This window comes from Etheostoma cragini, chromosome 8 (assembly GCF_013103735.1).
Source record: "Etheostoma cragini isolate CJK2018 chromosome 8, CSU_Ecrag_1.0, whole genome shotgun sequence".
NCBI lineage: Eukaryota > Metazoa > Chordata > Actinopteri > Perciformes > Percidae > Etheostoma > Etheostoma cragini.
Window position 1 is genome coordinate 22,103,987 of NC_048414.1, and position 25,487 is coordinate 22,129,473.

General features: G+C 40.6%; 1 protein-coding gene across 1 annotated transcript in view; it reads left to right on the plus strand.

Moving 5' to 3' along the window:
* The window catches only part of necab2 (N-terminal EF-hand calcium binding protein 2), a 140,552-nt gene that overhangs the window by 6,086 nt on the left and 108,979 nt on the right, over window positions 1-25,487 (plus strand). The window contains exon 2 of the mRNA XM_034879189.1: window positions 8,599-8,623. Coding sequence (XP_034735080.1) covers window positions 8,599-8,623 — 25 coding nt within the window. The remainder of the gene's footprint in view (window positions 1-8,598; window positions 8,624-25,487) is intronic.

The window sequence follows — 25,487 nt, forward strand, 5'->3', positions numbered from 1 at the left end:
TTTGGAAAAAGGCTGCAATGAAACAAAGAGTGAAAAATTTAAAGGGGTCTGAATACTTTCCGTACCCACTGTATTTCTAAAATTGTATGATATTTTTGTTGAGTTTTTATTACACAATTCTTTTTCTGACCTTTTCGAATCCCCCATTTTCCAAAAAGATTAAAACTAAACTACAACTAAGCATTTTCAAAAAATAAAAACTAAACTAGCAAACTCGCTTTAAAAACTAATTAAAACTAAACTGATTAAAATTTTAAATAAAAACTATGGAAAAATGCTAAACTATAATAACCTTGATTTGGTACTGCTAATTTGTTTTGTTTTTTCATTGTCAAAAAATTGTGGCAGAGAATTGTGATTCATATTTTTCCAGAATCGTGCAGGCCTAGTTACCAGCCAATCAGATTTTCCACTAGCCACATGTTTTTTTTTCCTAACAAACTTTAATTCCTCTGGTTTGCTTCATGCTGTTCCATTCATCTTCTCCATTCCAGCGAATGCAGTAATTGATACCACACACGCTAGGTGTATGAAACTTTACAACATCGTGTTCATAGGAAATGTAGGATTAGTTCTTCAAGCAGTGTTGCCAGATAAAAATTACGTTTTCAAGCCAAACACACACAAAACTGCACAAATTTCTTAGTGGAAAACAAACCAATCAGGGAACATTGACTTGTCGCGTCGTTTCTGATGCCTGCCGATTCCAACAGAAGCAACATTATTTGCTTCATTCATCACCAGCCAAATTGTAACTTTACAATTTTACCTGCCAAAGTTGGTTTTAACTGCATTTGGCGAGTTGGCGGGTCAATTCAAAGCCCTAGTCGTATCAGATTGTAAACAACCTATATCATCGGATCATTGGTCTGGAGGAATTGTTGGATAATGAAATGTGTCAAGTCTTAATACATTTTTAGAGACTGTTTCATATATTTTTAAGTGATAACTCTAATAAGCTCCGCTCCAGTTCTGTTCTCAAGTGTGATGTACAGGAAGCTGTGTACTTCGCAGACTGTCTGTGTAATAGGAATATGTTAGAAGGGATACCCCACACCAAAATCATTTTAGTACCACCCACGTATTCCCTGTAGGTTGGAAAGACATCTGTTAAAGTTGTCAGTTTCCTTCCCAAGAACAATTACAGCTACAACAGCCCACTGGTGATGCTCATGCAGCATAACCCACTTCTCTTCTGACTAGCTGTGTTTACTGTGTTACAAGTTAAAAGGTACGTTTGGCAAAAAACCTTAACAAGATTCATGCATACAATGAATTATCATCAACACAAAGTGTAACTCCATGCATCTCCCTGTCTTTCTGTCTGTTCCTTTCATCTTTTGCATCCCCCTCACTGTCTTTCTCTCCGTCCTCCACCTCTCCTCCATCATTGTGCTGTCTCCTGGCAGTTGTAGCTCACTCTGAAATACTGATCAAAGTACCAGACCTGCCAATCTCAATTCCGTAGGCAACACAATACAAGTATCCATCTATTATTATATGTTGGTCAGTTTCTCTGCTAGACAATCCCAATTTGCAGCAATAAAATTGAAGTGTGAAGAAGAAGCAGAGAAATGTATCTTTTTGGATGAAACGGATGTTGAAAAGGTTTCCTTTTGTGGACATAATTTGAAATTGGGAAAAATTTGAAGTTAGGAAAAAGGTAATTCATTGATATTTATTGCGGAATATTGCAATATGTTTAAAATCGCAATAATATGTATTGTGACATGTTTCGTAAATGATGGATCGTTTAGGCCTACCCTAAAAATAAGTTTCCAGGATTGTCCGTGTTCGTACATGTATAGAATGCAGTACACACACACACACACACACACACACACACACACACACAGCAAGTAATCATTGGTGTGTAGATCAGTCGACTTTGTTCTATGTGTATGTACATAATAATTGTGAGTTTATCTTCTGCTATACCTGCTGCGCAGTGGCTCCTAACAAGTCTTATCACACACCCCTGCACTTAAACTTTATCTGGTCAAGACACACTTTTTGTGGGTTTCGGCTGTACAGGAGTTGACAAATTTATGGATGTAAACATTTATAATTGCAGTTATTCGACCACTGGGTTATTTCTGGTGCAAAGTGTGTTAAACCATCTGTTGCTTCAGCTAAACTGTGACCTAATGTAAATGTTCGATCATTGCCATGGCAATCAACGTCCAAGTCAGTATTTCAATACTTTGTTTTTTTATTTATTATTTTTATTATTATATGCAGTATGCTTAACTGATTTATGCTTAAAAAATCAAGAATAGTCCATGAAATAATTAGTAATCCCACATTATTCATTCATGCATCAACATGAATTTGGTATTCTTGGATGGACCGCGTTTGTTGTTTGTGTGTGTGTGTGTGTGTGTGTGTGTGTGTGTGTAGACCTTGGTGCGTGCTGTCCAGGTTAGGGCTGAACGGTATTGTTTTTTAGCATTGACATTACGATTTGCGCATGCGCGATAGTCAGATCGCAGGATGTTGAAGCTAATCCTTTTTTGCTGCTTGATAGAAAAGTAATTGTTCTTGGATACACAGTTTGTTGCTAGTGCGCGTAACATGCAGGTCTGATCAATTTATCAAACTAAAAACAGGCCCTGCTAGTCGACTACAACCTGAAATTTAGAGGACGCAACACGCAGTCATTGTCAAACACCTTAGCCTGGATTTGACTACAATGGTGTCATGCTATTCAACCAGCGTATTTCTACCTAATTTCTCTCCAAAATCACTACCGAAGAGTAGTCACAGTGCTTACTTGCTTTGGGGTTTGTAAAGCCTTAAGTTCAACAAAGAGTGATTCACATTAGAAGGGTTGATTTTTTTTTCATTTTAGATGAACTCCCCTACAAAATCACTGCAGTAGTCAAGAATAATTTATTTGCAAATAGAACTATTTATGTCATCTTGTACAATTTCCCTTTTCTCTTTTCATATCGCAATATGTATCGCAGGGAAAAAATGTTTGCAATGTCAGATTCTTTCCAATATCGTGAAAGCCTATTCCACGTACTGAAATCTATGGACAGACAGAGGGAAAACATGTCAAAGCCTGCCTCACTTCATCCTGGTGCTATCATCTAACAATGTCAGCACCAAAACGGAAAGACTGACTACGTGAGGGCTAGAACCTCGGCAACAACGTGCAAAATGTTGAAAAAGTCAAGGGCCGCCTTGGCAAAGCTTAAAATGTATCAGAATACTTACCACTGAAGCTTCGAAGCTCAAAAAGTTTTATTCGGGAAAGCACTATATTAAGTAAAAGAAATCTAGCTTCAGTCTCAAAATAATACAGGATGTTGAATTGTTAGTAAGGAAATCTGAAGGAGAAATTCTAGGAGGACTAAGAACAGCTGGACAGCTAACAATGTGAGCAGAGCATGGTGGACGAATGAATCCAACTATAAGAATTGGCAAAACGGTCTCGCTGAGCCATCTTGGAAAAGCAGGCTTTTTGTGGCTTGTTGCTCAAGGGCTGTTAGAGCGAAATCCTTGAAAATTCATAAATAACTAATAATGTGGTATATTTATCAAGTGTGATGCAAATTGATGATCTGAGTTGATTAAGTCACAGTAACACACAAAACATCTTCATTACAATGATGCAATCACTTTCTACTGACAAATCCAAGTTGGAGTCTTGGGAAAACCTATCGTCTAATAATGTCACAAAGCTGGAACTGGCAGTGGAGTCATGGAAAGAGACCATGTTAAACATAAACTTGATCATTGCTTTTAAATCAAGGACAGAACGGAGCTGCATTTCCCCGAGGGAAAATTGCGGCATTGAAAACACACGGAAATCCTTTGACCTGGCTCGTTGGTCTAGGGGCATGATTCTTGCTTAAGCTTTGTGAGTTCCAGGGCTCAATTTCCCTAAGGGCAAAATGTCTCTCTTTTTCCTGGTAATGGTTTTAACAAAACATGTTGGAAAAGCCCTTCTTGCAATGGACATGACTTGGCCAGATAACTAACGTTCACCTAAGGATGCTGAAGGGGAATTGTGACATTGTGCTGGAATCAACCATTTTTGTTTCTTAACTGAAGTAATTGAGGTGATAGCATATCCTTAATTTAAAGTCCACAAAAGAATCAACTTCACCCACATGGAGAATTGACTTTTAATTAACTTCTAGTTGCGTGGTTTCATTAGGGTTTGAAAAGCGTTCTTTCCTGAACTGGGTACACAGTGTAATGGTCAGCACTTCAGACCCCTGGTCTAGGTTCAAGTCTTGGTAGAATGCAGACATTTTAGTTCACGCAAAAACTAGAACAAAGAGTAAAAGGCAGTAAAGCCGGTAAAGTTCTCTGATTTTATTGTAAGACTGAAGACCTAGCTCTCATCAATTGCTTTGCATTATGAGCCCCAGGCATGGTCAAAACTTCATATACTATATATAGATAGATAGATAGATAGATAGATAGATAGATAGATAGATAGATAGATAGATAGATAGATAGAGATATATATATATATGGACCATAAGAATGAGATAATAGATAAGAATGAGAGATAAGGGAGGAATCAAAATGGCTATCTTTCTCTGGATGTCTCAGCTGACTTGTTGGGACAGATGAGCCATTTTGACTTCTAATCTAAGAAGTAGTGAGAAAACAACTGCTGCGCCCATATGGTGACGGTACCACTCGAGAATCTTGAGATATTCAGGGTACGTCCTTTTGGGGAGGTACCTCAGTGCATGCCTAGAAAATCCCGAAGAACTACATATCCCATCTGGCCTGGGAATTCCTGGGGATCCCCAAAGAAGAAGACCTGGAGGACGCAGAAGTGGAGGAGCGCATCTGGGCAACGTTGCCAAGCTGGCTTCCACTGCGACCTGACCTGGACAGGGGAGGATGGATGGATGGATGGATACATCCTACAGTATAAAACGGGAAAATGGTTGCTAAGCAATCACACAGGACATGTCATGGCCCGTTGGTCTAGGAGAAGTTGGTCTAAGACATGTGTGATTACCATGACGGATGTTCCATCAATCACCAGTTGTTGTTTTTTAAAGTGTCTGGGCTCTCAATTACAAATGTGGCGTATGCAGGAAACTGCGCTGAAAATGTGCGTACGGTACTTCCCACACAAAGGTTGTGATTTATAAAAAAACAACTTGATAGGAGAATGTGTGGTCCTCCACGCAAACTCTGACCCATGCAAATGTACATTTTGTAGACACTGGGAATAGGGGACGCTGATGGTGAGGAGGTGAACTGATGTCTGACTGCAGAAAGGAAATGTGGGAATTCAATTCAATTCAGTTTTATTTATATAGCGCTAAATCACAACAACTGTTATCTCATTGCGCTTTTCATAAAAGAGCAGGTCTAGATCGTACTCTGTGATGTTATTTACAGAAACCCAACAATTCCCACCAAGAGCAAGCACTAGGTGACAGAGGCAAGGAAAAACTTCCTTTAAGAGGCAAAAACCTCGAGCAGAACCATGGCTCAAAGTGGGAGGTCATCTGCCTCGACCGGTTTGGGGTGAGAGAGAGACAGACAGACAGACACACAGAGAGAGACATGGAGAATTGCAGCAGAGGGTGTCGAGCAGGAACATGGAGGCAGCAAATGACTCCAACCACAGATCCAGAGCCAGGAACACCTGCAGGAAGTGATAGGCGGGGAGGGGCGAGAGAGCACAAGACTCCGGCAAAAGGAAGAAGTCAAGTTAGTAACATGCATTAATGGAATGAGGTTGCATACAGATGGAGAGGAGGAGGAAGGGAGGTGTTCAGTACATCATGGGAAGTCCCCCAGCAGTCAAGGCCTATAGCAGCGTGACTAAGGGATGGTTCAGGACTCTTCTGTGCAAGCCCTACTTATAAGCTAGGTTTTCAAGTGTTGATGCCTCACATGTTTTTTCACTCCATATCATCCACGTTATCATGATAAAGATAAATCCAGCAGTGTTATTTGGGCTGGTACTAAGTGATAATTGTTCCATAAAAAATCCAACTCAAATCTTAAATCAAAATGTGTTCTTAATATTTAATAAGTGCTGCCTCACGTCTCATTGTTCGCTACGGAGCGCAGGAGGAGAAGATGGCCCGACTGTATGGAATGGAGGATAGCGTCTAATACCCTAGCATTAGATAACGGCAGAACACAGTGTAGCCTAAATATCTGTCTTTAATACTCTGCATAGATCATCCAATGTCAAAGTTTGAAAAGACAGTTGTTAAGCTCTCGTTACACTTAATGTCCTCTTTATCGGTCCCAACATTACTACCGTTTGTGACAAAACCTGTATGAAGAGAAGTGTGCTTGCCTTTTACACTTTCTTTCATCTTCAAAATGTCCCTCAGGGTGGGGAATACCACTAGTTGATTCTGTGATTTTGGCGAGGTGTTAACGCTCACTCTAATTGTTGTAAACATATAAATAATGCGGATACAGTTCCTTGCCACTCTGGGGGCAACTGGCTGTTTCCAGCTAAGTGTTTGATATCAATATTATAATCTTTTACTTTATCACTGAGACTTATTTGGATATAATATAGTTCAGGTTAAATCGTATCATATTCCTGGAGGTCTGGTAGCCAATATATTGCAGCTGTCCCCGAGGGCCGTAACGCCTGCGTTGTCAGGTTTACCTAAACCTTCCGAGAACAGGTCGAAATTATAAACTGATTTGCTGTAATTCCCGAGCATCTGAAAGTTTTTTTAGCTTTTTCTTCTCCAGTTGTCATGATTTGGCATCACAAAAGAACAACTGCCAGGGTCATTAACATACTTCTCAGCATTCACGGGGGGCTTTGCATTGATTATTCATGGTATAAAAATGGGCTTGTGCAGATCGGGATAAGAGGCTGATTCACGTACACACACGTGTTGGTAATCTGTGATTTATAAAGGGAACACTGCTTACAGATGTGCGTGCGCACGGTTTTGAATTTTATGAGGCATACGTACACTTTTAGTAAGGATCCTACGCACAGTTTTATTAATGAGACCCCTGGCCTTTTCCAAACAGTTTCCAATGACTGATTCTCAGATGGTTCTGTATAACAAACTATCTGCCACATCAGGTTGATATTTATCAAGTGCGATACAAAAAAGGATGTAGTAGGTGCATGTTCAGGGTTCAAATCCTGGACAAGCCCACAGTGATTCTCCTGTCTACTCTATGTCAATACTACCTAGTCACTGGAAAGCAGAGATGGCAAAAGTACTCACTTCCCGTGCTCACGTAGAAATTCAGATAATTGTGTTAAAAAATACTCTTGTAAAAGAAGAATTACTGATTTAACTTCTTTACTCAAGTAAAAGTAACAAAGTAGAGGCTTGTAAATGTACTTAAAGTATAAAAGTAAAAGTTGCTTTGCGAACGACAAAGCTACCTGGAACAGACACATGTTACTAGAAGCACAATGAGAAACTACAGTGGAAATGGAAAAAAGACTCTTCATTGCCTACTTTGTTAATGGCTGTCTGCCAATAGGCCTAAAACATACAGCTTATTTGGTGTGACAGAGACTCCAGGTTAATAAGATTCGGACCGAGTAGCAAGATATGAATTCAAGTGTGATTTTGCGAGAAGTCTGTGTTTATTCCCATCCAATTAGATTCAATTTAGTATTGATGATGCAAAAATAATAACTAACTCCAGTGAAATTATTTTAAACTTATTGAGGACTAGATTAGGACTGTATTTAAAGCAGATTCTGGTTTCCAACTTGGCCCCAGGTGTGTCTGTTAAAACACGGCTGGAGACAACTTCTCTCTGTTGATGCTTTTTACAATCAAGCATCAGTATAAACATAGGGGGGGGGTAGTAGCTCTGCCATGGCTGTGTGTGTGGTACTAAAATAAATCAATAACATTGTAAAGGCTACCATACACAATGCATAGAAATCATATATGCTAGTAAATAATAACACTAAACCCACTATTAATTACATTATGTTAATGAGCAAGGACGTTCAACAATCGCCATCATATCAAATCAACAGCCAGGTGTAGCCTAGGTTACAGGTGAAGAACACAAATGCTAACTTTTAAATGTGCCAGAACCAATACAAGAACAGGCTTAAATGAACTGACAACATAAGTTATATGACTTACAGTTCTCAAAGACGCACACAACCTTAACGGATTATCAGCTAGTTTCTTTTTCTTTTCTCTCACTTTTTTCTCCTTGTGCCGTGCTCGCCTGCTCGCGGTGTGAGGCGCGTGTCCGCGCTATTCTCCAACATACACTCACAATCACACCTGATAGACGGCCGTTAGTACAAAACTAAAGTAACGAGCCAGTTTGGTGAAATATAAGGAGTAGAAAGTACCAATATTTGTGTTAAAATGTAAGTAAAAGTAAATAGTTGCCAACAAAATAAATAGTAAAGTAAAAATGTCAGAAGTCTACTTGAGTACAGTAACAAAGTATTTGCACTTCGTTACTTCCCATCTCTGCTGAAAAATAACTTTCCCAAGTGCTTGAATCCAAAGATGTTAAAACAGTCTTCCTTTTATGGCTTTTCTATGATTGTACATTCTTCTTGTTTATGCTTCCTGCAACTCACTACAGATGCTTTAATGATGCTAACCACACTGTCTTGCTTTCTGTTCACAGATATTCAGAAGAGCTGACAAAGATGGTGAGTCAATACCATGATTCTCTTTGTGAGTTTTATAATGTATTTGTTGAACATTATCCGTTACAGAATGTTCCAAGATTTAATCTATAATGTAATGTAAAACTGACGTGTTGTTAAATATTGGGATTTCATCTGATAGGCTCTGATTTACAGTAAGAGGATCCACAGTTGTACACGTGCTACGCAGTACTCGTAGTATTAGATATTTGGGGGATTATTGGGGCGCCCTGGTAGCCGACCTGGTTGAACGTGCCCCCCATGTACTAAGGCCCAGTCCTAAGAATTATGAGATTATAAAAAAGTTCAAGTTCAATGGATAAGACTTAAAAAAACATGTAGTCCTAATCTGTTTAAACAATGTAAACATCACCGTTAAAAAAAACATTTTGCAAATGATAATTTCTAAACAGTTTATAGACCTTATTTATTGGTGCAGTTTTTGCTATTCACACACAGATGTCACTAATAACATTAAGGTACTTTATTAAGGCCCAGGTATTGTGCATACTTGGGCCCTGGAATAAATGGAGGTAACCCTGTGCTTTTTCAAGCAATAACAAGAAAAAATGTCTGTTTCTGTAAGAAAGTGTTTTCAGTAAAATAGCAACCTTAGAGGATTGCACAGCCTTGGCGGGGTAAAGATGCTCTCTGAATGTCCAGTTCTAGTTCAGTTCTTTTGTCCAGTTTGCATCCGCAGTTTTGCTTCCAGCGGGTGTGTGTGTGTGTGTGTGTGTGTGTGTGTGTGTGTGTGTGTGAGAAAATATACATGACCTTGAATACAAATTATTGTTAGCAAAGATAAATCAGGCAATTCGTAAAAAACAACAAAAACAGCATGATCGGCTGTCAGGATGACAGGCTTGCTGGCTGGTAAGGTATGTAGCCACTATGGTAGCCATCAACAGATGTGCCTTCCCCGTTCAGAAACTGAATACCAATCACTAATACTGAAACACCTCTCCCTTCTCCTGGGTCAGAACCCAAAATGCTGGCAGACTGCAGAAGTCGTGTTCTTCATGATTCATTTTTTAAATGATCATTTAACAGAATAGATTAAATGGTTCTGATGAATGAATATTTTATACATACAGTATATTTCTATAAATTATTAATACCAATACTGATAGATTGGGAAATGCCTAATATTGGTCCATAATCGGCCGGGCTCTAGTATGACCTTTTACTGAGCTAAAACGGCAGTTCCCGGGGCAAGTTTTAGAGTGCCTTTGTGCCTCTTAACCGATAAAATGCAAGTAGACTCTTTTAAAAACAGCCATTTTAGCTCAGTGGAAGCTCATACGCGTTGCTGCAGCTACTCTGTGTTGCCTGCACTGATTCAGGTCGAGTTTTTCTCAATCAAAAGTACACGCATATTTATGAAAATCAAGATTAATTTAAGAAATGGCCGGAATTCTCCTTAATGACGGTATTGACTACTGATACCGTTTTTATTTTTAAGAGCCCGTGGTATACCATATTACCGCCCAACCCTAGTGTAAAGGCATTAGGCCACCTTACATGTCATTGTAGGCCCAGTTTGTGTGCAACTCAAGATTTTACAGGATGTAGAAGTGGGTCCGTGCTCCATCTCTCTTGGCCTAAATGTTGAATACCCTGCTGTAGACATTCAAAGAGATGATTGTACCTTTACAATGGACTGTGGTATCAGCAACATTTTAAATGCTTTCATTCCCATATACCAACTGCTCGGATGCAGAACACCAGTTAAGACACAATAAAATGTACACATCCATTTTTTGCTCTCGCCAAGCACACACTAGTTGTTTCAACAATGAAGCAGGTCTTTCTCCATCACAACTAAGCTGCAGAATTGGTGCAACTTTATGATAACAGCCTCTTGGGGTGTTTCAACAACTCCATTGCTGCTAGAAACACAGCTGCATACTGTCTTTAAAGAGGCAGATATGTGTGTGGATGAACCGAGAGAAGGGGGAGACGTAGAGTTGGTGAGGAGCAAAGAGAGAAGATGAAATGATGGTTATTAGAAGAAGCACAGTTATTTGATGTAAGCAATGCAGGCTGGAAAGAAAGAACCAGCAAGCAGAAGCTGAAGAAGAGCTATTTTTATCCTCCTCCTCCCTCCTGGGAGAAGACCGAGGAACTGTTTTAATGAGTGAGAGAGGCAGAATGGAGATGTTAATGGGGAGAGGAGAGGCTTGTTAAAAGAAAAGAAGGTGCGGGTAGAGCGGGAAGGATGACAGAAGGAGAGGCAGGAGGAGAGGCAGGAAGGGGCAGAGTCTGAGATGGCTCTCCCTCGGAGGGCTCTCTCACTGAACTAACAGTGGGAAAGAAGAGCAGGACGAAGAGAAGAAGAGGAGCGAGGGAATAAGAGAAAGTGTATATCTGACCACTGGTCAGTAATTGAGGTTTAATTGGAGTTTTGTCTTGACATGGATATCACAGGTTTCAGGGCCGGCCTTCCTGCCCTAAAGCTGCTAAAACACCAAACCGAGATGTGTGTGTGTGTGTGTGTGTGGGTGTGTGTATGTGTGTGTGCGCGCGCATTGTGCATCCACGCCTACTTCAAATACAAGATGCATGCATTGGTGAGCATTTTTGTGTGTGTGTTAATATAACAATAAGTGTCTCAGTATGCCCAAGCTTCTTTGCTGGTGTATTTTGTGTGTGTTTTTGAGTTGATTATTTCAGCTAACTTGACGACATTGTTATGCAGCAACTGGAGTGTTTCAGCAGCCAATAATAATTCTATGAAATGGTTGCATCATTTGACAGCACTTAGTTTACTATTTACAGCCGCAGCAGCACCTCTAATCTGCACTGAGCTGCTGCTGTTTGAAACTTAATTTTTTACAAGGAAAATGAACTTGTTATGAAATAATAACTTGTTTTATTATTTTAATTGCATGTTTTTTTTAACTGGTGACTGAATGAAATCAAGTTGTATTTGAACTTTAATTGCACAAAATGTAATTCAACTTTTGCACAAATAATTTGTAACCTGATGTACATTTTCCTATCCTGGGAACCAGACAAATCTGCAAGTATTTCACTTCATTTCATTTGCTCAGGCAAATACAACTGCCCCCCCCTCACACTCAGACAGCTTTCCAGCCGTGCAGAACGTGGATCGGCCAATCTCAACCGTTTATCCCACATGGGGTGGGTTAAAGATGATGACTATAGAAGCATCATGTACTGTATACCGAATGGAACTGGCAGACTGTGCCGACTTTGACTCAAGCCTCAACTTGAATGTGGCGCTCAGAGCTTTGTCGTTCAATTGCTCTGATTGGTTATTGGTCTATATAATTGCGTCCAGAGGCCTTTTGTTCTTCAATGTTGAAAAAACATTTTAAAAATCCTAGGGTGTAATCTACTTTAGACTGCGCCTCATGGAAATCGAAAATGACTGAGAGGAAAAGACTAGGCCCCTACTCAGTGTACACTGCAAGTATAGCCTTTTTTCCAATGAATTAGATGTCTGTAAGTCTATATTGGTGTTTAATTTCCGGAATTGTTCAGGTGCTGCCAGAAAGCCGGATGTCTATCAACCAGATGTCCGTCACCTTCCTCTTTCTTTCTTTGCATTCTAAACTCTGGTGGATTTCTGAGGACTATGGTTAACTGCTCCTCAGATCTCTGCAGGGTAAATCCAGACATTCTATCTTTCCAATCTGAGTTTTCTGTTTCACCAAAACAAGTTACTTTCCGAGACTATTTTGCAGAGGCAACGTTGCTCCGTCTGGCACTTGTCATGAGGATTGTGATTGGTCTAAAGAAATGCCCATAAACCAGAGCATGTTTTTCTCCCATCCCGGGTTGCTGTGTGGACTAGGCAGACCCTCCTCCGCAGTGCTGCAGTTTCACGACCCTGGTGCTGGGCATGCTGGCTCACTTTCACAATAGTCAAGTTTCCATCTAAATAGAGCGTGAAGAAAATGCAGATGAACGTTCTTTTCCACCCACTAGTGGGATGCAAATCTTAAGAGTTAGTACATCAAGATACACAGTTGGTTGCCTTCAGATCATTGTGTTTACCCCACTATCAGAAGTCAAAATGTCTGCTTTGAAAAAGGCCTAGCTTCTATATAGCACACTATATTTACTTTCCACAAGGTCAGCTTAAGCTTTATGCTCTATAAAATAGTCTTAAAACTGCCATAGTGGAATGAAAAACGTAGTGTCCATGGCATGTACAGAACAGTCCCAGCCAAAACAAAAACAATCACCTTTCAGCGATGATGCAAAATGATAATGATTCCAGTGTCTAAAATCTTAACGTACTGCTCACTGTTGAATATCTTGCTGTTTGATCCAGTTTTGTTTCTAGAGCCATGTGAATTTGACACCTTATCTAATTAAAGGGAATAACATTGGACTCTGCCAACCTGGTGGAGTGTCACTGACACAACACAGAAATTTTCTATCTGTGTTCTCATCAGTAAGTGGGTAGGTTTATTGTTTTTTTTTGTTACTTCTTGCCTTGTGACTCATGAGCCATCTGCTAATTATCGTCACAGTGTTAAATACATAAAGACAGAAAGCAGACGGAGTTAGGGAGGCTTGTTTATCCCTGTTGTCAAGACTAGACAGAATTACAATCTCACAGTTAATAGCAGGGTGCAGCTGCTTTTGTTCAGTGTGGCCAGACACAGCTCATCACTGTTTCACTGTGTTGTCATTTTGGCTGTATTTTGTTTGGGTATTTGGTAACCTGCGCACTCCCTTTCCACCTGGCAGATCAACCTGTCTTCTTTTCCTGGATTGTCTCTTTCTGTCTCTCTCTTCTTCTCTTTTTCTGCTATGGTATGGTAGCTCATGCTAACTACTCAGTCATTTTTTCATGTCTTAACAAGCAATTATTGAGAGGGATGTACATGTTTAGAAATGATAATTAGATCTCTGTCAACAATATTTGCACACTCCCCTAGCTACTGAAGTATAGCAAGTAGGTATGTAACGATACAGTCACTTCACAATACGATTCACGATGTAAAGTTTACGACACGTTTTTTTTAACAGAATGAGCAGACAAATGACGAAAAACATTCCCTTCATTTATATAAACTCTGCAAAACAACACGTGTCAGCTTCTCAAAAGTACTTCTGAATTGTATTTTATCTTAAAAAACTAAAATTATATAAATCAATTAATTACATTTCTAAAACAAAGCCCATAAAAAAGTAACTAAATAAATAGTAAATATATCTCTTTCTCTAAAAAATAAACTTAGAACACAACGTGAAATGTCAAACATGAAATAAAAATAATAAAAGCTGCAGGCAGCGTTGGAAGGGCCCTCGCTCCTCTGCGCAATTTAGGGTTAGTGGCGGACGCCGCTCCTTGTGACCGTGCATTTGCGCGGCATTCAGACACCGCAAATAATCACCAATGAATAGGGAACTCCCTGCTGAGTATGGTACCTCACACAAGACTCTCTGCCATACATTTCATTATCTGTGAAAGGGGGCGTGGCTAAAGCATTGGGGGCGGCCCGAACAATGACCAATGAAAACTCTCTGAGTTCAATAATACAAGACTCTACTTTATATGGGTCACCAGTTATGAAAGGGGGCCTGGTTTAAGCATAGGGGCGGGCCAAACCATCACCAGGAACTCCCTGCTGAGTTCAATGACACAAGGGGCCGTGGCTTAACTTCATAGGGGGTGCTAGGGAGCCATCTTTGTGCTAATATTCCAGAAACTCCTAAAACACGTAAATTTTCACCAGACGTTATGCGACCACCAATTTTGGTGATTTTTGTATATGTTAAGCTCCTCAAAAAGGAAATTCAGTTGCACGAGGAAAGGAAAGGAAGAATTCCTTCAGTTTCAATAGGGCCTGGAGTTATTGGGGGCATCGTCTTGTCATTGATTACATGCCACTTTGCAACACACAACAGAGACCTTATTTATTGATATTGAATGATTTCAATATCGATCGATCTAACACAAAAGATTATTTTGTACCTTGAAATAACGTTTCCAAGATTGTAGCATATCCCTGTCCGTCTCCCTTAGTCTCCCGACGCTGGCAAGGCTTCAGTTGGGATAAGAGCTGACAGCAGCCCCGGGATACATCCATTCCACAGTCAGCCCCCAGCCAGCTAGCAGCTAGCACTTAACTTTGGTGCTAAGGACACAAACGGCAGTTTACTGAACCGGTGGGTAATAGACCCAGGCACAAGGGTTAAAATAGCAGACATTCATAACCTTACACCTCCGTTAGCGCCTATTGGATCAGGACGGCAAGGATAACTCTGGGAGTTGGATGGGGCGGTCGCAATTCTGCCTTCTCACTCAGCGACACAGGTTGAGGATCCAAGTGTTGCAATTTCGGTTTTATATTGCATATTGTTACAGCCCTACAAGACATACATAATTTGAGAAAGACAAACTGACAAGTAGTAGAAATTGAGAGAGACAGGAGTGAGAAATGACGCCGTGCAGACAGACAGCATAATGGCCCGCAACGGAGCATTTAGTTCACGGTTCATTCAACAGGAGCCAGCTGATTCACTGCTGCGCAGGGTTTAAAAAGAGAGGCTGGATTGAATCTCTGTTATTGGTCTGTTTCCCCAAACCTGTTTAATAGTTTAACATTTTGGAAATACTTGTAGTGTATTGACTTTCTTACCTTGAGTTGGATGAGAAGATTGATACCACTCTCATGTCCGTCTGATGAATATGAGTGTAAAGGCAGTAGCCGGTTAGCTTAGCTAGGCAGGTGAAATGGCAAGGTTTTATTCTGTCCCATGTTTTATTTTACCAGTTAATGTAATAACTCCTGTTATACTACAAACTGCCATATGTATCATTTTTAATGGTATAGTGCATGTGAATTAGTGAGCTTAAGGTGCTGCAAGTTTGATTTATTTTTAAACTTTGGATGGAGCCAGGCTATTTCCCCCGGCTTCTCGTGTGTATGCTAAACTGAGCTAACATACTCCAGTTCCACGGATAACTCAGACACATGAGTGTGGTGTCAACCTTGTCATCCAACTATTGGTACAGAAAATAACATTATTTCTCAAAATGTTTCTTTAAAATTGAGTCTTGAGGATGGACTTCATCTAACTCCTGGTCCTCAAAGAGGAGCCTTACAGCAATAGTTTTTGTTAGATGAAAGGATCAATACCACTCTCATGTTTGTAGTGGGTTAGCTAAGCTTAAATACAGACTAGACACGGGGAAACTGCCAGCCTGAATCTGTCCGAAAATAACAAAGTCTGCTTTAAACAAACGAGATATAATGAGTTCATTATTGGGCTTTAGAGGTGCTGGTGCGCAAATTTTGTGGCAACAATATATGGTGGCGATGTCTTTATTTTTATAAAGCAAAACAAAAAAGTAAGGCGTCAGATGGCAATTTAAAATACCATAAATGTAATCGACTATATTGCAGTGAGGGTCCCTGGCTTCCTGTATTCCTTTCAAATATGTGTTTGCCTGTAGATCCACTTTTCAAATGTAATGTTATCCCTGCTTGGTCAACACAAATGTAGGCATCCTCTTAAACTGTGCTTTTTTGTTTAGGGAATAAGTCACCTCTGCATGTGGCACTTATTGACATAAGTTATACATAATTTATTTATAAACTCCTGGACTGTCAGTAGTTTCTACTCATGTTCAAAACTGTCTGTACACATCAACTAGGATAAAAACATATCACATCTGTTTTTTGTCATATGTATATGTACTGTAATCATCTGGAGCTGCTACACTGACCATGGAAGTGTGCAGGCATAGCACTACTCATCTCTATTTTTACAGAGACAGGAGACAAAGAGTCAGAGGAAAGTAGTCCAAACTTCAGTAACTGGAGCAAACCGAGCAGCTCGCCGCAACTGGCAGTAAGATCATGCAAACAGAATCATTCAAGTACTGGTGTGGACTGTTTTGTCCTGCCAAAATATGATGCATAAGGACCATTTGCAAAGCCTCACCCTTGCGTGCTTGAAGAAAGCTAACTGGCTGCTGGCTAGCCTTCTATTTAACAGAGGGACATCTTTTCATCTAACTTACCAAAAATGACCCTCACATGCTTAAGCAGTAAGCCAGGAAAGATGCAGAACAACCTACAGAGGGAAGCTACGCAGACTGCATGACTGTGTCATGACAGCGTCATTTGTTCATGTCTGTGTCATGTCACTCTTATGGAGATACCATAACCGCATGCAGAGCACTCAAATGATCAGTTATGCATGTACATGTCTCCATCTGGACTAATAAGTGGGAAGGATTTTGACTGTGAACAGTAAAACATTGGACTTGTCTGCCGGTACACTCTGCAGCTCATCAGCCAGCCAGTCAGTCAGAATGGTGTCATGTGTATCTAATTACCTGCGCTCTTTAATCACTGACGCCAGCGCTAACGAGCCCCAGAGTGCCATGCGACGAGGGAGACAGAGAAGAGACAAAAAGAGAAGGGAAGTTCCTTGGGAGTGACAGAAATGGAGGGAAAATTTCACAAAGGAAAGTGTTTTTGCTGTAGGACATGAAACAAGTCAGAATGTGCTCTTACTAATCTGTTACTTTTTCTTGGTAACAACAATGCATTGTTTTCCTTGAATTAAACTAACTACTAAAGGGTGTAAATTGCAGACAAGCATGTTGTCGTTGGTGTTAGCTGCCCAATATTCTGCCTCTTCCTCACTGTGACATTTCAATTTAATTAAATGCAATTCAATTGTATTTATAGCATCAAATCTTAAGTTATCTCAAGACACTTTACAGATAGAGTAGGTCTAGATCAAACTCACTAATTTAGTGCGTCAGTGGCGAGGAAACACTTCTCTTTAGGGAGGAACCTTGGACAGACCCAGGGTCTTGGTAGGCGTCTGACAGTGCTGGTTGGGGGTGTGAAGAATCGTGGCAATTATTGACACAGTAAAGATAAAGGAACGAATACTAGAAATAGCACTTCTAGTAGTTTATTACGTAGCAGGGTATAGTCGGGCATAGCAGCCCGCTGCAGGACATAGCCGGGCTCTGCAGGGCATAGCAGGATGAAGCATGGACATGGATCCAGTTTTGACATCAATAACCTTAGAGTAAGTCAATGCCCACACTAAACCTAACACTCCATTTACGTGTGTCAAAATGACACACATCCAAGTCCATCCATCAATCATATCACTACCTTATACTTACATCCACCGAACAAAATAAACCTATACGCACGAGTGGTCATATTTGCATTCAAAATGAGTGACTGCAGAGAAAGTCAGAGGCGATTAAGAAAAAAAAAGTTGCATTCTTCCACACTCAGCCAATATCTCAGTGTGTGTTGGCTACAGGGTTGTGGATGGGTGGCGGGTGGATCTTAAATCAATTTACTTAAAAGTCTTCATGGGGCTAAAACACTGAAACAATATCCAATCCACTGCTTACAGCTTTGAACTTTAAAATATAAATAAATAAAATGAATTTATTTAGAAGCCGACTGGCTAGCTAACGCTGGCTTCCACCAAGCTTCTATGCTAGACTACTCCACAGTTATTGAACCCGCCAAAGAAGCAAGTGAGAGTGACTGTGTTACCCAGCACTGCTGACATCCACCCACATTTGCAGGTTGGCGGGTGCTAATGTCAAGCCCTACCCTTGTGTGTGATCAATAGCCGGATAAAATCTGTGCAAACACAATAACCACTCTTCCAGGATCATCACTATGCTGCTCTTTTACTTATAGATGTGCAGTATATAGGGGCTGCAGTAATAGGCTTACCACACAATGAGCATATGATCTCAGATGTATCTTTATCATCCATGTGTAGAATCTGATTAATAAATTACTGCATACTTTAATAACGTTACCACTTCAGATTCAGTGAACTTACTAGGGATAGACAGATTTTCGGGTCGTTTTGGACAGTTTGTAAGTTATCTGTATCCGTGTTTCATTTGTCTGATAACCGATAGTTGATTAATTAAAAGGTTTTTACGATTTTTTTAGGGCATTAAAGGGCTTTATTTGAACAGGACAGCATAGACTTGAAAGGGAAAATTGAGGGTGAATGACATGCAGCAAAGGCCGCAGGTCGGAGTCAAACCCGCGGCTGCTGTGTCTAGGAGTAAACCTCCATGTATGGCGCCCTTTGAATGGGCGCTCGCTCTACCAGTTGAGCTATCCACCAAAATCTTAATTTTGACTAAAGGAATTTCATTTTGACTGTAAATGCATATTGGTTCCAAATATTGGTTTTGGGCATTGACCCCTACTATTTACATATGTTTAATTCATTAGATTGTCATGTGAACTATTCGCAACATATAGCAGAGAGAAAACATAACCAAGTCTACAGCATACTTGGACCGTTTGTTTAAATTTGCAGGGATCTGAGAGAGTTACTTTTTTATTAAATATAAATAAATAGTATCTATGTGGACACCCAGTTATGCATGATATAACATGGCTCCTGTAATTTTCAGCGTGCATGAGATAATACTGTGGTGCAGGAGTGTTGAGATGTAGAGGAAACAGCGAAGTGAAAAGTAAAAAGGATTATGTCGGGTTCTTTGGTGGCCGGCAGAAGAAAGCGAGGGGACGGAGGCGACCATAGATTGAAGTATCTTTTTTCACTGTCTCTGAATTTGGATCAAAGGCTGGAAGTTAAGACTCCTTTTTGAAGATGTTTTTCTCACCTGAAGCTTTCTGCACTCCACTGGTCAGGATCAATGCAACCTCTATTCGCCTCTTTCACTTGATATATTTCTACGGTATTAGAGCTGCAAGAGCAGAGTTGAAATGGAAATCTTTAGATACAGAATTGTACTTTTATAAACAGTTTTTTTAAGGATAGAAGAGGAGAGGAAGGTTAAATTTGGGCACAGCATTTAAAAAAGCCAGAGTAGAATATAACCCCTAAAAGTCTTTTATCCACTGGGGACTCAGTTTTTAATTTCAAAGGATTCAAAAAATCTGGACTTAACAAAGAAGCAACAAAAAGTTTTGGCTTTCTTTTTATGTGCACCACAGATATTTGGGTCTTATATTTCCTTTCTGTCCATTCCACCATCCTTTCTCTTCCTCTCTGCAGAGCAAGCTGCACCAAGGCTTTTTAAACCAGGCCTCGGTGCTCACGTGGCAGCAATCTGCATTTGGCAGCACTGCTGAAACGAAGCTGAGCCGCCTGTGGGATAAATGGACATTTGGCACCCTCACTCTTCTCTTTCTCCTCCATGTCCCTCCTCACTGCACCCCCTCCTACAGTATATATTCTCTACCCTTTCCTACCAACTCTTCCCTCACATTCCCCTTCGATCCCTCCCGCTCTCTCTCCCTGTTCCCTTTGTCTTTCGCTGTATTTCCCACTACTGTTCTCTCAGATTATCCTACAGTTTCTCCCCCATGCCTGTGTAATCATGTCTCTTCTATTCTTGTTTTCCTCTCTCCATCCTTCCTTTAGCTCTTTATCTTCTCTCAAAAACAGATAGAGCTCTCAGTGTGTAACCGATGGATGTAACAGAGACAACGAAGGATAGACAATAGGAGAACTAAACCGATTCACAGAAGTGGATGGTTATGTGTGAAATGGAGTTCTGGTCAGATATGGCACTTTAAAGGTGCATATCCGCGTAGAACAGAGGTTTTCAAACTGAGGAGATTTGAAGGCAGTGGCAGTTAAGGTAGTTACTTCCAGCTGCTCTATTGCAAATGCAATTTGTGTCAAAATCTGTACTATCTGTACACTTTCTTGGAGTCATAACTCAGGCTGCCGTTCTTCATTTTCCAAGTAATCCAGTAATAATTGGAGTGCTGTTTTCCCAACTGAGGTAAAACAGAGATTATAATAGTTGATAATAAAAGTGACAAACCCCTAGTGTAGACCAGAGCATAGCACATTCAATGGCCTGCTAATTTTGTGGAGTAAACAAACCTAAACCTGGACGCAGTAGTCCACGGACCATTGATTGATTGATTGAAAAAGGAAAAGATTGAAAGCAGAGGCCAAAGACATTATGAATCTAAACAAGTCATCGGGAACAAAGCAAAGCCTTTAATCAGTCCAAGCAGATTCTCAACTGAAGGGCCGGAGGTGTGAAAAAGCAATCCTTGATTCACTGATTTGACCTTTTAAACCTTTCTCTCTCTCTCTCTCTCTCTCAAGCACAAACACACACTCTGACACGTTGACCGACAGACAGACACACACACAAACACACACACACACACACACACACACACATAGACACAGACAGAATCTAAACAGACAGTGATGAGATTGGTTCTGTAGTGTGTCCTCCAGAACAGATTATATATATTTGCAGATAATATATATGTATGTATGTAATTGCAAAAATAAAAACAACTAAAGGGTTCCTTTGGTATTTTTCAACATGTTTTTTTGTGTTAGAGTGACTGATGGGGACAACACTTTTTGAAATTGTTAGTATTGAGCAAGACTGCTGTAGTCAGCAGCTGCAAAACAGGCAACAATGTAACCAGTCTCACGGGCTCAGATTAATATTCTAAGTCTACATTATAGATCATTATGTATTATTATAATGAACATTAAGGATCTCTACAGAGATAGACCTTTTTGTTAAAGAGTAAGATCATTTTTGTTTAACATGAAACAGCCCTGAAATTGCCATTGCAAACTCACCAGACTCCATTTAAATAAACAATACTTTTAGTGTGTAAAGCCAGCATATTTCCAAAACTAAATAGCGAAAGATGATCCAAGACTACTTGTCATACTAGACGTAAATTGAAAGTGTGCAATTGCCGATTAACGTTACATTTTAGCTTGTTTCCCGACTGCAGCGGTTTTGCTTAATAGTGGATCAATTTCACAAATTGTTGTTCTTATCAGTCATGTGGACACAAAAGCATGGGGAAATCAGATCCAGGTTGAAACATGGTTCAAGGTTTATTAATGTATAGACAGACAGCTGCAACAGATGTAAATGAAAATTAGCAATCTGAAATAGATTAAAAAAAAAAAATGTTAATGTCTCTCTGAAAAACTTCCTTTCACTTGTTTTCAACAGTAACTGACTAAAAGAGCTAGGGAGAGAGAGGGAGTGCAATGGAGGTACTCACAGAGTGACGGCTCACTCATTATGAATGGGTCCAGCACGGGTCAAATGGCGGGTCAGTGGACTTACACACCTGTGTATGAAATGTCTGTATCGTCACTGCGCTGCAGTTTTATGAACTATGATATTTTGATCACGGGTCACATCTCTTGCAGGTCCAACAGGCTCCGTCTCATGCTTTTACTCAAACTGAAGTTAGTTGCAATCAATAACTTCTTCTGTGTTTTTTGCCGTGGCGTCCGCGATAGCAGGGTTACCAGCGGAAACCCTGGTACAAATACAGGTTTGCCGCTCATGCTTAACAATATACAGCTGTGTTACTAACAAAACTCTGGACAAATGTCAGAAGTTTGGACCGGCGCTGTGTAGCCGGGCTGCGCGGAGAGTAAGAGGAGACATCCAACACAGTCACAGCTTTACAGAAGAAATTGGTCGTGTAACGCAAAATTAAACCATATCAATATAAACAACACTGCAGCGGATGCGAGGACATTAGGTGCATGTATGCGACCTAGAGGAAAAATATTACTCGTGCCCTAGAGCCCTGTGAGCTAACAGACACTAACTAGCACCGACTAGCACTGGTCACTGCTGTTGAAAAACATCACAGACGGGACAAAATGTTGCGTTCCCTAGTAAACTGGTAAACCTTGAGACCGACGTATAATCTACGGCTATCTGTTGAATTTTCCTCCCGTTACTCTGTCCTCTGTGACTGTCTCCATCTAGAAACTAAGCTGCGCAGTGCAGGGAACGAATGTGATTGGCTCATATTCAGAGGGTGGTTTACAGAGCGGTAGATTGGCTTTGCAAAAGAACTCGTGCATTCTATGAAATGACGCATTTAAAAAATCGCTCAATCACGCAAATTTGATCGTGTGAGTCAAGATTGTGATCATGATTAATATTTGGTTAATTGTGCTGCCCTAGCTTCACATTCTTCAACATCCTTCAAACTGGCTGACACACAATCACACAAACATTTTAAAGAGATTTTATTCTGATTATGACAGTATGTAATGCATTCCTTTGAATTTGGTGCACTTGATTGCAAATTGTACCGTTGATTTACAGTTATGGAGCCCAAGACATATGGAATAATAAAAGTCAAAAACAATGACACTTGAGTTATCTTTTTAGGCAAACTTAGAAGCAAGTGTGAATGTCTTCTACAGTATATTTGCAATGTCACTATTAATTTTCTTGATGCGCATTTGTTCATTGCTTGGAAGGACAACTACAGAGTCATTGAACAGAATGAAAATCTGCCTGTAATGTGTTTCATCCTCTTTACATTTTGTTAAGTTACAATCTCACCGCAGTTTAATGATGTGTCAGTTTTGAAAGAGAAAAGTAATGAAGCATGTGACATCCAACAATTCAGGTTTTGGAAGCAGCATCCATTATCTCGCTTGTTGCTAGATTAGACCATTTTTAGCAGAGGAAGAACCTGCCACAGCACTTGAAAAGTGAGGCGCCTCAGCATCAAAAAGCTGTGGGGTAACCATGGTGAACGCAGCAACATACGATGATTGGCAGAGCTGATGATGAGAGGCAAAGCTGCTCAGTGTTTGTTCTTCCTAGAGCTTCATATTGGGAGAGTCTTTGTCGCAGCGGATGCTAGTTTCTGACTTTTTTACTCTTAATGAGCAGCAGTTGGGAGTTGTCACTCAGGAGAGGTGTGTGTACTCTGATTAGTATCTGTGCATAGCACACCGTGTGGGGGGGGGGGGGGGGGGGGGGGGGGGGGGGGGGGGGGGGGGGGTCTTCTGTTAGGACTGCCTAAAGGCCTCTTAGGGGAATTAACTAGGATGGAGTACTTATAGATAAATAGATAGATAGCTGGATAGATTCAAATTCACCAGCTTAGTGATAGTTAATGATAACAGAGCCAAGCATTACTGCACATAAAGGTAAAAATAGGCTTCTTGCCCTTTTTAGCATTATGTGATAAAGCACTGAACAAACAGTTTACCTTCTCTCAGATCAAGGCAACAGTAACCCTAGTTACCTCTCAGTTGCCCCTGGTTACACCATCCCTCTGTTCTCCTCCCTTGAGACCTTAGGGGCTGCTGTTGCCATGACACCAAGGTTCCCCCAGCCCCCCAAAAGAAATTCCTTCACACAAGACTGTGGGGAGCGGCACTCAGGTGTTGCCCACTCAAGACACACTGAGCTGACTGATAAAATGTTCTTTTTGGTTTTCAGGTGGGTTAATTCTAAAGATAAGTTTAATCATTCAGTAAATCTACGACAATTTATCAACTATCAACTATTTTGATAATTGATTAATGCATGCTCATGTTTAGCCATGCAAGCAACATGGTTCAAGGGATGGTATAATGTAAGTCGGTACATCACTTTGGTTCAGACTTAAATATTTCAACAGCCATAGCCATGAAATGTTGTACAGACAGCCATGGCGCTCAGAGGATACAGCCTTTGGTGATCTCTTGACTTTTCCTCCATATTTAAATTTCGGTGCTCATATTATTCAATCTCTGTCCTTTCATACCAGCTGTGATAATGTGCGTGGGCGCGCTGAAGCGATCATTTTGGTATCTACTCTATTTCGTCCGCAGGCGAATGAGTCAAGCCAGGCAGGTAATAATATACAGGAAGGCAACAGTGCAGCAGGGTTCTTTACAAAAATAAAAGAAATTTCAAGATAAAACACCCAGATTCATGGGGATTTGGGATATCTTGACTTCTCAGTGTGACACTGGCACATGGATAGAGGGGCTGACGGACAGACAGATCGACAGAGAAACACACACACACACACACACACACAGACACACGGAGAGAAAGAGAAAGCCAGGACAAGGACTCACTTTGTGATCGGCGCGGAGTGATGTGCGTCCGGTATGAATGGCCAGGAGCACGTTCAGGCACAAATCTACTCTTCATGGTGCTTCAGCGCGCAATGTGTTATCAGTATTAAACTATTGAATGGATTGTCATGAAATTTGGTACAGATAGGTACAAAAAAGAGGTACAAATCCTTAATTCTTAAAATACTTTGGTTTATTGTGTTTTAGTCTCTATCCTTGACGTTCCACTTCCAGAATTGCTCTGTTGCCGCTGGAAAATTTGTATTGGCATTTTAAACTCCGGTGGTTTTATGAGGACTATGGTTAACTGATCCTCAGATCTCTGCAGGGCAAATACAGAAAGCTAGCTAGACTATCTGTTCAGTCTGGGTTTTTGTTACACAACTAAAACTACTTTTGAACTCACATGTTCCACCAAAACAAGTTCTGTCTAACCCAATTTTGCAGCTTTTCTCTGGCTTAGCACCGCCCAAGACGATTGTGATTGGTTTAAAGAAATGCCAATAAACCAGATCACATTTTTCTTCCATCACCGAATGCTATGTGAAGAAGCTAGACGTTCCTCCAGCGCTTATTGGAGGAGGGTCTGGCAAAGCAAGACTGATGGTGCTTAGAGCTAATTAGAAAATGTTGACATGCCAACACGCTAAACTAAGATGGTGGACCTACTGTTGTTAAGATATCTGCTAAACATCAGCATGTTAGCATTGTCACTGTGAGCTCATTACCATGCTAAAGTTTCAATGCCTAGTGTGTCTGACACAACGCAGACTTAGCTGCGTTGCCGCTGAGATCAGCGCATTTCTGCCGCACACTGTGTGAGCCTGACAGCCGGCATTCCCCCTGTACTCACCCTTTGGCTCAAGCCATTGGAAATAATTGGTTTCAGAGCACACCAGTGCCGTTGCTGCATTTGGTCCATTAGGACCTTTATGGCGGTTTTCCACTGCGTGGTATCTACTCGACTCGCCTCGGGTCTACTCGCTTTTTTTGGTTTTCCATT